This window comes from Scyliorhinus canicula, chromosome 2, assembly GCF_902713615.1.
Source record: "Scyliorhinus canicula chromosome 2, sScyCan1.1, whole genome shotgun sequence".
Classification (NCBI taxonomy): domain Eukaryota; kingdom Metazoa; phylum Chordata; class Chondrichthyes; order Carcharhiniformes; family Scyliorhinidae; genus Scyliorhinus; species Scyliorhinus canicula.
The window spans coordinates 258,185,573-258,198,544 of NC_052147.1; the positions used below are offsets into that span (position 1 = coordinate 258,185,573).

At 42.5% G+C, this 12,972-nt stretch overlaps 1 protein-coding gene across 3 annotated transcripts in view; it reads right to left on the bottom strand.

Annotated features, from left to right (window-relative positions):
- The window catches only part of orc4 (origin recognition complex, subunit 4), a 104,642-nt gene that overhangs the window by 20,684 nt on the left and 70,986 nt on the right, over positions 1 to 12,972 (bottom strand). For all 3 annotated transcript variants that reach the window (XM_038789972.1, XM_038789973.1, XM_038789975.1), the window contains one exon: positions 4,823 to 4,974. In XM_038789972.1, coding sequence (XP_038645900.1) covers positions 4,823 to 4,974 — 152 coding nt within the window. The remainder of the gene's footprint in view (positions 1 to 4,822; positions 4,975 to 12,972) is intronic.

Sequence of the window (12,972 nt, forward strand, 5' to 3'; positions counted from 1 at the left end):
GGGACAGCTCCCATGCCCACATGTCTGTCTTTGGCATGCTGCAATGTTCCAGTGAAGCTCAACGCAAACTGGAGGAACAACATCTCATTTTCCGGTTAGGCACACTACAGTCTTCCGGTCTCAATATCGAATTCAACAACTTCAGATGACTAGCTCTACCCCACCGCGACCCTTTTGTTTTCATCCCATTTCATTTCAACTGTTTTTTACCATTAATTTCTTTCTTGTCTTACTTTATAAATTTCCCTCCCCCTATCTTTTCCACCTTTCCTTACCTTTTCTCCCCTATGCTTCCCCTTCCCACACATCTACTTCTGTCACAGTTTACCCTCTGATGTTAGTTTCTCTGCTTTCACACTTTTTGTTCTCTCTAGGGACTGCCGTTAGTACTTGGTCTCCTCGGTTTCTGTGGTTATGACTCATCTCTCATGCCACAATATAAATATTTCCCATTTTCTAAGTCTTTTAGCTTTGACAAAGGGTCACCTGGACTCAAAATGTGAGCTCTTTTCTCTCCCTACAGATGCTGCCTGACCTGTTGAGATTTTCCAGCATTTTCTCTTTGGTTTTAGATTCCAGCATCTGCAGTAATTTTCTTTTATCCAGTGAATAAATAGGGTGTCATTTTCCTGGTGAACCAATCTTGCAATCACAAGTATATAAATGTAAAGGGGAGTGAATAGGGAAATGAACAAATTACATTGGTGTTCTCCAACTTAATATATAGAATTTACAGTGCAGGAGACTATTCGGCCCATCGAATCTGCACCGCCATTGGAAAGAGCACCCTACCTAAGCCCACTCCTCCAGCACGGTAGCACAAGTGATTAGCACTGTGGCTTCACAGTGCCAGGGTCCCAGGTTCGATTCCCTGCTGGGTCACTGTCTGTGCGGAGTCTGCACGTTCTCCCCGTGTGTGCGTGGGTTTCCTCCGGGTGCTCTGGTTTCCTTCCACAGTCCAAAGACTGTGCAGGTTAGGTGGATTGGCCATGATAAATTGCCCTTAGTGACCAAAAAGGTTAGGAGGGGTTATTGGGTTACGGAGGTAGGGTGGAAGTGAGGGCTTAAGTGGGTCGGTGCAGACTCAATGGGCCGAATGGCCTCCTTCTGCACTGTATGTTCTATATCCCCGTAACCCAGCAATCCCACCTAACCTTTTTGGACACCAAAGGCAATTTAGAATGGCCAATCTACTTAACCTGTACATCTTTGGACTGTGGGAGGAAACTGGAGCACCCAGAGGAAACCCACGCAGACGTGGGAAGAACATGCAGACTCCGCACAGACAGTGACCCGGGAATTGAAGCCAGGTCCCTGGCGTTGTAAAGCAACAGTGCAAACCATTGTGCTACTGTGCCACCTGAATGGTCACCAGTAATAGCTTTTTTATATAATCAACACACAAGGCAAAAAAATAGCAAGCCTGTCAGGCAATAGAAAGACTGTCAATCTAAGAAAATCTTTAAAAAGGAATTCACTCCTGACAAAGTTCAGCTTGTAAAAAAAATTGAACAAGATGGGGCAGATGACATTTATGTCCATTATCGTCTCAGTGTTTAACTTTACAGTCATAAGAAAGGCACATATAGGCAGCACTTTCTGAGGGCAACAGAAACTATCAATAGGAAATAATTGCAAGTAATTCAGTAAAGAAAATTAGATTGATGCAAAAAATTTCCTGTTGGCCGTACTGTGAATGACATACGTTCCCCTCCCATTATTCACAAGGCCAATAACAGCTAATTGAGTCCTGGATTTTACACTACCCCCTTCTTTAGGTAGCCTTTGTCTAAAGTGCTTTCACACAAACTCCCAGCCACCAATTTCCACAGTTATTTCAACTCATGTTTCACAGGCTGTAGGAAAATCTCACAAACCTGAAAATCACTTCAGATATCTTTCTGGCATCTCAGCCTTCTCAACTCAGTCTATTTTCACAGAACAGTGCTCTGTTCCAGTACCTTTAAATTCAGACTTCTTGGAAACTTCTCTTCATTTCTCTCGTTTCCTTAGCTGGTTGCTCGTCAGATGTCTGTACTTGTTTTCTTGACCATTACTCCATGGTATGGCTTTTCTTCTCGCAAAGCTGAGAGAGATGTTCCCTCTCTAGCCTTCTAAACCAACTGTTTCTAGCAGAGCTGTGAGAGCTGCTTTCTCTCTCACTACCCATCTCCAACTTCCAATAAATTCAGCTAAAACGTAAAAGCTTCTCTACCTGATAAGGCCCTGTTGCTAAGCAACACTCACATGCTTATGCATTTTATTTATTCTTCATGCTGTAGCCCTCTCTCAGCATAATAGAAACACAGTTGAAACTTAACCAACCCTCGCATATCCAAAAACCTTTGTCCAGCAGAAATCGTACTATCGAGTTTACCCTTCCAGGCACCGAAACATTAAATTGAACCCACTTAAATCTATACCTTATTTCTAATGTTTACCAATACAAATGCTGGCATGGTGTCGCACATATTAGTACTGCTGCCTCACGCGCCGAGGATCCGGGATCAATCCCGGCCTAGGTCACTGTCCCTGCGGAGTTTGCACATTCTCCCAGTGTCTGCGTGGGTCTCACCCCCACAACCAAAAATGTGCAGGTGGATTGGCCAGACTAAATTGCCCCTTAATTGGAAAATAAATTGGGTAAATATATATCCCTTAAAACTACCTTTGTTTTCCTACTACTGCCCAAGTACATCAACCGTTTAAAACGTTTCAGAATATACGTAGACAGTTGTAGAAAGCTGCCACGAGCGTTGACTTAATCCCTTGCCCAAAGCTGAAAATACCATTAGTAACAGAGTTCATCTGTGTTGTTAAAGAGCAGAATTAATAGTGAAGTAAGATACACTGCATGGTGATTACTCCCTCTGCTTACTGCCGAGGGAGATCGAATGGTCAGTAATATAGTGGGGTCAGTATTTTATCAAACGTTTAATCAAAAATGTTAAACTCTGAAACCTGTTGAAATGAAAGAAAGACAGAACCTTTGTTGGCAAATGGCTCTTTTTTAACACGACAATCCAAGACGCTTGAGAAGTCAAAATAGACGAGAAGCAGTTTGATTTTAGCATAGAAGTAGCAAGGACAAAATAATAAAGAAGATCAACAGTAGGATGTTCCAACGGTATTCAGTAATGAAGGGGGCAGATTGTGTAGTAAAACCAACGCTGAAGACAAGAGCGCTAACCATTATTTACATGGAAAAATCAGACAGCAACATCTGGAAACAGTGGTTGTCCGAGATGCCCTACTCCTCCAAAGTTTACACAATCCTGGTATCCCCGACAGATTCGCCATTCAAACAAATTGAGTAACATGAAGTTGTTGTACTTACCTTACCTTAAGAGGTGGGAACGAAATGTCAGAAAAAAATTTGTTAATTCTAGTCCCTTTTAATCATATGGTAATCCTTAATTGCTGTCAAAAACCCTCCCTGGCACCGAAAACTAACTTTTACAACTGTGGAGCCTTAATCCTTCAGATTTCAATTAATTATTGTTGAGAATTTATAAAGTCTTTGTTTTTTCTGTCTCATTGCTCTCTCTAGAACATAGAACATTACAGCGCAGTGCGGGCCCTTCGGCCCTCGATGTTGCGCCGACCCGTGAAACCATCTGAAGCCTATCTGACCTACACTATTCCATTTTCATCCATTTGCCTATCCAGTGACCACTCAAATGCCCTTAAATTTGGCGAGTCGACTACTGTTGCAGGCAGGGCGTTCCACACCCCTACTACTCTCTGAGTAAAGAAGCTGCCTCTGACATCTGTCCTATATCTACCACCCCTGAATTTAAAGCTATGTCCCCTCGTGTTGGTCATCACCATCCGAGGAAACAGACTCTCATTGTCCACCCTATCTAACCCTCTGACTATCTTATATGTCTCTATCAAGTCACCTCTCAGCCTTCTCCTCTCTAACGAAAACAACCTCAAGTCACTGAGCCTTTCCTCATAAGACCGTCCCTCCATACCAGGTAACATCCTAGTAAATCTCGTCTGAACCCTTTCCAAAGCTTCCACATCCTTCCTATAATGTGATGACCAGAACTGCACGCAGTACTCCAGGTGCGGCCGCACCAGAGTTTTGTACAGCTGCAGCATGACCTTGTGGCTCCGAAACTCAATCCCCCTACTGATAAAGGCTAGCACGCCATATGCCTTCTTAACAGCCCTATTAACCTGGGTGGCAACTTTCAGGGATTTATGTACCTGGATGCCGAGATCTCTCTGTTCAGCTACACTACCAAGAATCTTGCCATTAGCCCAGTACTCTGCATTCCTGTTACTCCTTCCAAAGTGAACCACCTCACACTTTTCCGCATCAAACTCCATCTGCCACCTCTCAGCCCAGCTCTGCAGCTCATCTATGTCCCTCTGTAACCTATAACATCCTTCAGCACTATCCACAACTCCACCGACCTTCAACTCTCTATTGATTCAATCTTTTTTCTCCTGCCCATTTCACTTTCTGCACCTGATTTGACATTTAATTCAATATTCTAACTGACATTTCCTGGTTCAGGCTCTGTGCTGCTCATGAATAATTCTTTCATCTGATTAGTTAACGGGGCACACAGTTGCTTGTTCTCGTCTCACAGGTCCCAGATCCCATTAGACTGTGCTGCGCATTTTGGCTCTCCTATTTGCAGGAAATCTCAGTACCAAATCCGACAGAAAATCTACGAGCATGCCCAAGCATAATGAACAGCTAGCGCCATTTGTTCACTGTTGGGGACAAAACGTAGTTCAATGTTAATTTAACTGTAATTTATATTTTTAAATCTTTTGTTTTGTAAAGATTCCTTTGTGCACTTACCAATCGACAAGTCAGGCCCACTATGGCTACAGGCGTCTGAGCTGACTGAGCAACGTCAAGGAGGTTATAAAGCAATGTCTGATTCCTGTGATGAGCAAAGAGGTCAAATTCATCCAAGATAAAAAGCACTGGTCTGCTGCTGCTGCGGCTTCCTAGATATAAAAATATTAACTTTACAAAGGAAAAGTGCATTTTTAAAATAATTCTTTCAATGTTGCTCCATTTCCATTTATTTTCATAAAACATTTGCTTCAATTATTTTTTTTCTCCAATTAAGGGGCAATTTAGCTTGGCCAATCCACCAAACCTGCATATCTTTGGGTTGTGGGGGTGAAACCCACGCAGACATGGGGAGAATGTGCAAACTCCACACGGACAGTGACCCAGGGCTGGGATTCAAAGCCGGGTCCTCAGCGCCGCAGTCTCAGTGCTAACCACTGCGCCACATGCCTCCACTTGCTTCAATGTTTTGAATGATTATCGTTAATTCAGGTTCACGTCAGCGCACACAATGAAGGAAGAATGCTGCTGACATCTGGAAGAACAGGGCCAGCAGGGGCATGGGAGTGCAATCACGTCCAGGTTCTACTCCAAATACCATCCAGACATGGCTTTTTCATTGTTGTTAAATTTTAAATCTTGCAACAGTGGGACTACCTTCACCAAACAGGCTGTAGCAATTCAAGGCCTTTTTTTCAAAGGCTCAAACTATACGAGGCACTAGTTAGACCACACCTGGAATACCGTGAACAGTTTTAGTCCAGAGAAGGTTCATTAGGTTGATCCTAGGTATGCAGGCATTTGTTTTAATGAGGAGAAGTTGAGCCTGTACTGATTGAAGTTTAGAAGACTGAGAGGTGACCTTGAGACATATAGGGTGCTCAAAGAGCTTGACATGATAGATGCTCAGAAGTGGTTTCCTCTTGTCTAGGAGCAGAGGGCAAAATCTCAGTTTAAGAGATGCAAAGGAATTTCTTCATTCAGAGGGTAGTAAATCTGTGTAATTCTTTACCACAGAAAGCTGCAGAGGCAGGGTCTTAAATAAGTTGACGGTTGAGGTAGACATTTTTAAATCGGCAAGCAATCAAGGGTTATGAGGATATGGCGGGAATGTGGACTTGTGGATTATATCAGCCATAATCTAATTGAATGGCAGTGCAGAACTGATGGGCCAAGTGGCCATCTTCTGCTCCTACATCTTATGGTTCAAGGCTGTCAATTCCATCTTCACGAGGGCTATAACTGCTGTTCTTGTTAGAGATTAAATAAATGCTATAATACGTGTAGGTAAATTATTGGAGAGAATTCTCAGGGACAGGATTTATACCCGTTTGGAAACAAATGGACTCTTAGCGATGGACAGCATGGTTTTGTGAAGGGGAGGCTGTGCCTCACTAACTTTTCTTTTTATAAATTTAGAGTATCCAATTTATCTTTTCCAATTAAGGGGCAATTTAGCGTGGCCAATCCACCAACCCTACACATCTTTGGGTTGTGGGGCGAACTCCACGCAAACACGGGGAGAATGTGCAAACTCCACATGGACAGTGACCCAGAGCCATGATCGAACCTGGGACCTTGGTGCCGTGTGGGAACAGTGCTAGCCACTGCACTACCGTGCTGCCATCGTGCCCCACTAACTTGATCCGAGTTTTTTGAGGAGGTGACAAAGATGATTGATGAAGGGAGGGTGGTGGATGTTGTTTTCATGGACTTCAGTAATGGCAGACTGATACAAAAGGTGAAGTCACACAGGATCAGAGGAGAGGTGGCAAGATGGATACAGAAATGGCTCGGTCACAAAAGGTAGCAGTAGAAGGGTGTTTTTCTGAATGGAAGGTTGTAACTAGTGGTGTTCAACAGGGATCGGTTTTTGATTTATGGGATTTTGTTTTTGAATTGGAACAGTTAAGGGGGAATTAATTAAGTGTTATACATATATAAAAGCAAATTACTGCAGATGCTGGAATCTGAACCCAAAAAGAAAATGCTGGAAAATCTCAGCAGGTCTGGCAGCACCTGTAGGGAGAGAAAAGAGCTAACGTTTCAGTGTAGCTATGGGGTGTCTTTATGTTTGTAATTGATAAAAATTCTTGCTGTGTGCTTATATATAAATGTTAACTACGTTCTTAGAATAAAGCTTATTTTAATTAAAATGTCCAAGAAGACTGCTGAATCACACCTGAAGGGAAGGTTCTTGTGCTCATCCGAGCCAAAGTCAACATAAAGGTTGTAGGTTAGGTGGACTTCATAATATACTTTGGAGTTTCTAAGCCCTGGCCTAGAACAGAGTTTAATCCGAACAAATTTGAGGTAATGCATTTTGGTAGGTCTAACACAGCGGGGAAATATACAATAAATGTCAAAACTCTTAGGAATATAGAAAGTCAGAGAGATCTGGGCGTACAGATCCACAGATCTTTGAAAGTGGCAACACAAGTGGATAAGGTAGTCAAGAAAGTATATGAAATGCTTGCCTTCATTGGACGGGCATAGAGTATAAAAACTGGCAAGTCAGGCTGCAGTTGTATCGAACCTTGTTAAGGCCGCACTTGGAATATTACGCGCAATTCTGATTGACACACTACCATAAGGATGTGGAGGCTTTGGAGAGAGGAGGTTTACCAGGGTGTTGCCTGGTCTGGAGAGTGTCAGCTATGTGGAGAGGCTGAATAAACTCGGTCTGTTTTCATTAGAACGACAGAGGTTGAGAGGCGACCTGATAGAGGTGCACAAGATTATGAGGGGCATGGATAGAGTGAATGAGCAGGCACTCTGCCCCCCTGCTGACTGTCCCTTCACACTGGGAAATAGGTTTAAGGTCTTTGGGGCAAAGTTTAGAGGAGCTGTGTGAGGCAGGATGTTTGCAGAGAGGGTGGTGAGTGCCTGGAACGCGCTGCCAGGGGAGGTTGTGGAAGCAGATACATTAATGGTGTTCAAAAGGCATCTTGACAAATACATGGATAGGGTGGGTACAGAGGGATACAGCACTAGGAAGTGTTGAGGGTTTTGGCCAAGGTGTTATCATGACCAGTACAGGTTTGGAGGGCCGAAGGGCCTGTTCCTGTGCTGTATTGTTCCTTGTTCTTCCCACCAGCGACTTAATTGCTTCTATTTTTTCGAAGCATGGATGGACTTAGCAACTCCAATTTGGCAAGAAAGAAACGGACATCTTTGCTGCTTCATCACTGACCCTTCCTCCATCATACAGTCAGAAGTGGCCAAGGTCTCTGCTGATTAGTGTTCTGTGCCATTCACAACTCCTCAGGTAATGAAGCAGCCATGCCCACATGTAGCAACAACTGGACAACATTCAAGTTTAGGTGGTTAAGTGGCAAGTAATATTAGTGCCAGATAATGATAATCTCCAACAAGAGAGATTTAACAACATCGTGGACCAAAGGGCCTGTATTGTGCTGTACTGTTCTATGTAACCATCTTCCCTAGCTATCGAACAGCATTGCCACCGCAGAATCCCCAGGAGGCTGGAAATTTTGTGGCAAATAACCTACCTCCTGATTCCCAAAGCCTCTCCACCAACAACAAAGCACAAGTCAGTGCTATGGAATACTCTCCACTTGCCAGGATAAAAGTGCAGCCCCAACAACACTCAAGAAGTTTGAGTGTTCAGGATAAAGCAACCTGCTTGATTGGCACCTCATCCACCAGTTTAAACATTCACTTCCTCCCTTAGCATGGCAGAGGTGCATACCATTTACAAAATAACTGCTGAAATATGTCTCGGATTCTTCAACAATACCTTCCAAACCAGTGGCCTACCAGAAGAATAAGGGCAGAAGGCACAAGAGAAAATCATCCACTGGAAGTTCCCTTCCAAGTTACAAACTATGGATTATATCACTGATCATTTAGCATTGCTGGATAGAAATTCTGGAACACTTTATGTAACAGCACTATGGGTGTATTTATAGTATACAGACTGCACTGGGTCAATAAAGTGGCTTAACACCATCTCATGAAGGGCAATACATTCTCGCTTTGTCAGTGACACCACACCCAGGAATTAAAATCAGGAAAAAAAACTATGGGCACCCAGGTTCAGAATGAAAAGTTGCCCCAGGTAATGCTTCAGTATCAATAGGGCACCAACATCAAAAAATAATAAAAATGTTTATGCAAATGAATTGTGATGAAGGTTTTTTAAAAATGTTTTGATTTGAGGATTGTATGAGGAAGAAGATAGAGGAAAAATTAACTACCCTGTTACAAACAATGGTGTGAGGCCTGTATTGTCAGCCAAAACAAGCAGACTAGGCTTCAGTTTAAAATCTCATTCAGAAAAATGGTACCGCCGACCTATCAGCATTGACCCAATAAACATTGGCAGATGCTTAGGTCCATAAATAGGTTGGACACAGGCTTCTGGCTCAGAGGGCAAGAGTGCTACCAATTGAACCACACAGGCGCGTATTGGAAAAGAGCTGCAACCATAGGATGGATAGGGCAATGAGATGAATCTAAATGGCCATAAATATAACGAATTATCACTCAGTCCAGGAGGCATGACCAAAATCCAATTTTCGCAGACTTATAAAGTACATTCAACCCCATTAAAAGATTGCACTCATGTGAGACCTATTGTCGAAAGTGGATAAGCCCACGGAGCAGCTATTTTACTGATTGATATAATACATGAATACCTGAAAAGAATCAAGCCAGCTTGGTTGTACTGAGCCACCTTAGAAATCATGCCCAAGGGACAGTGTCGAACCAGGGGATTCTGTACTTAACTTTCTACCAATCTTTGGGATTCACTCCTCAACAGAGTCCTTGGCATAAAACAGTCTTTTTTGTTGGCAAAAGGAGTTAATATTAGGGTGCAAAAGAAAACTTGCTGCCAGGGGAAAAAAAACCTTCACCTGCCTTGGGGAAAATCTATGTTCTGTGGCCCATGATAGTTAGAAACATATTGCATTAGATAATTTTAACTTGCTATTTGAAGTCTGTCCATGATTTTAAAATGGCATCACCATTCCAATGCATATAAGCCAAGGCAACAAAGGCGAAAGAACATCAATAATTAACACACTCGCTAACCAATCTCCAACATTAATCAAGCCAATTCTGAAGATGGTTCTAATGAGTTATATTTTCCATGTATTTTTCCAAGATACTCCTACGATTTGCTTTTCTCCTTCATTTAGAAACTATTTCAACTTCTTCTAAATTCTTTTATTTTCTTGTCCGAGAGTATTTTAAGTTTCGAATTCTTGAAAATTAATCTTCAAAACGTGTTCTCATTTTGAAGATTTTGTCTTGATCAACATTCCATCAATCATTGAAATACACTACAAACAGGGAACACCTAAAATTTAAGGAGCAATGTCAAACATATTCCTGTGTAAACATGTCTCTAACCTCCATTGACACTTCCCAGAAACACACAAGTCTTCAAACAAATCATTAGCCCAAAGGGCCCAGGGAAAACATCAGTCAGGGTCCATTGAGCTATGCAGATATGCTTATCCAAAAGACACTCTACTGAAATGGCAGTCATCTGCTGGTTTTAAATAGATAATCTCAATAAGAGAATATTACAACTTGCCCTTTTATGTGAAGATGCAGATAAAGGAGAAATATAGATCAATTCCACCCAGACAGAACATCTGGAGATAAAGAACTAACAATCTAACTTTAAATGAAGTACAGAGGCTGCTTGCCCTTGTACCCACAAATTCAAAGCACCCGACAGCATTTGCAAAAGGAAACAACATTTGGAAGCAAAACGATTTAGCACTGACCACCCAAGAGTCAAGTGAGAGTTGCTCTTCCCACTGTTGATTTCAATATTTGCGCAACATTATTGTTCACCATCGTTTACCCAGAGTACCCCATGTTAAGCAGATATAGAACCTCGCTTAGACCACACAAGAGCTCAGTCTGGTCTTCACATTTCACCAAAATATACATACAGAGGAGGCACTGGAGGAAGGCAACAAGATGACACCAGAGCAGAGAGTTTTTAAACTATCAGGAAGCTTCAACAGGCTGGAGATTTTTACTTTAGCAAAGAGAAAGCTGAGAGGTGGCCTGATAGAAATCTTTAAAATTCTGAATGGCTTTAGGGTAGATATCGAGATGTTTCTACTTATGGGGAAGGGGTGGGGGCAAAATTAGGGGCCAAAATATAAGATAGTAATGAATAAATTCAATGAAGAATCCAGGAAAAATATCTTTACTCAGATGGAAACTTGGACTAGTTGTAACAAAATAGCATAGATGCCTTTAAGGGAAAGCTAGATGCGTATCTGAGGAAGAAAGGAATACACGGAAATGAAGATAAGGTTAATTGAAACGGAGTGTGAGGAGGCTCGTGTGGAGCATAAACACCAGCACAGACCACCTTGGCTGGATGACCTGTTCCTGCCCTGTAAATTGTGTGTGATGAGATCCCAAACCCAAAAGGCCCTGAATCTTAGAAAAGAAAACTTTTGTACCATGTGGAAAGACTTTGATGCAGGTCAGGAGTACAAAACAGATGTTTGGCTAAGAGCCATACACCGGACAGGAGAAGGCCAATGTGCCCTGCTGGGCTAGTGTCTAGGAAGTCAAAAAAATAGGAACTGGTGGCCGTTCGGCCCTTTCTGCCTGCTCTGCCATTCATTATGATCATGGCTGATCATCCACATCAATAGCATGATCCTGTCTTTCTTCTCATATCCTTTGATTCCCTTTGTCCCAAGTGTTGTATCTAACTGCTTTTTGAATACAATGTTTTGGCCACAACTGGTTTCTGTGGTAGTGGTGAATTCCACAGAACGACCAGTCTGGGTGAAGAAATTTCTCCTCGACTCAGCCCTAAATGATATTCCACCATAGAACGTTTTTCTTGCATTTACCCTGTCTAGTCCTGTTAGAACTTTGTACGTTTCTACGCAATGCTCCCATATTCTTCTAAAATCCAGCACATACAATCCAACCAACTCAATCTCTCCTCAAACGTCAGTCCTGCCATCCTAGGAATCAGTCAGGTAAACTTTCTCTCCACTTCCTCCATAACAAGAACATCCTTCCTCAGATAAAGGAGACAAAAACTGCACGTGATCCTCCAAGTGTGGCCACACCAAGGCCCGGTATAATTGCAGCAAGACATCCCTGCTCTTGCACTCGACTCCTCTCACTATGGAGGCCAACATACCATTTGCCTGCCTTACTGCCTGCTGCACCTGCATGCATACCTTCAGCGACTGGTGTACAGGGCACACAGTTCTCTTTGCACATTCCCCTCTCCTAATTTATGGCCATTCAGATAATAATCTGCATTCCCATTTTTGTTACCAAAGTGGATAACCTAACATTTACCCAAAATATACCGAATCTATCATTCATTTGACAGCTTACTCAACTTGTGCTTCAATTTTACGCACTAATCTCTTCCGTGGGACTTTGTCGAAAGCCTTCTGAAAGTCGAAATAAACCACATCCATAAGTTCCCCTTCATCAACTCTACTTGTTACATCCTCAAAGAATTCCAGTAGATCTGTCAAGCATGATTTACCTTTCATAAATCCATGCTGACTCTGTGCGATCCCCCCACTCTTATCCCCCCCCCCCCCCCCCCCCCCCCCAAGTGGCAGGCCATAAAACCTTTGATAATGGATTCCAGAATTTTCCCCACCACAGATGTCAGGTTTACTGGTCTATAATTCCCTGTTTTCTCTCTGCCTACCTTTTTAAATAGTGGGGTTACATCAGCTAGCTTCCAATCCGAAATAGTGGGGTTACATTAGCTATCCCCAATCCGTAGGAACTATTCCAGAGCCTATGAAATATTGGAAGATGACCGCCAATGCATCCACTATTTCTCAGGCCACTTCCTTAAGTTCTCCTCTTCGAACACTAATCTCCTGCAGTTCCTCCCTCTCACTAAGCCATGTGATTTCCAACATTTGTGGCAAGTTATTTGTGAAGACAAAACCAAAGTATGTACTTAGTTCATCAGCCATTTATTTGTTCCTCATTAGAAATTCCCCTGTTTCTGACTGTAAAGGACCTACATTTGTCTTCACCAATCTTTCTTGCCTCACATACCTATAGAAACTTTTACAATCAGTTTTTATGTTCTCTCCAAGCTTACTTTCTTTTCCCATCTTAATCAATCTTTGTCCTCTTTTGCTGAATTCTAACTG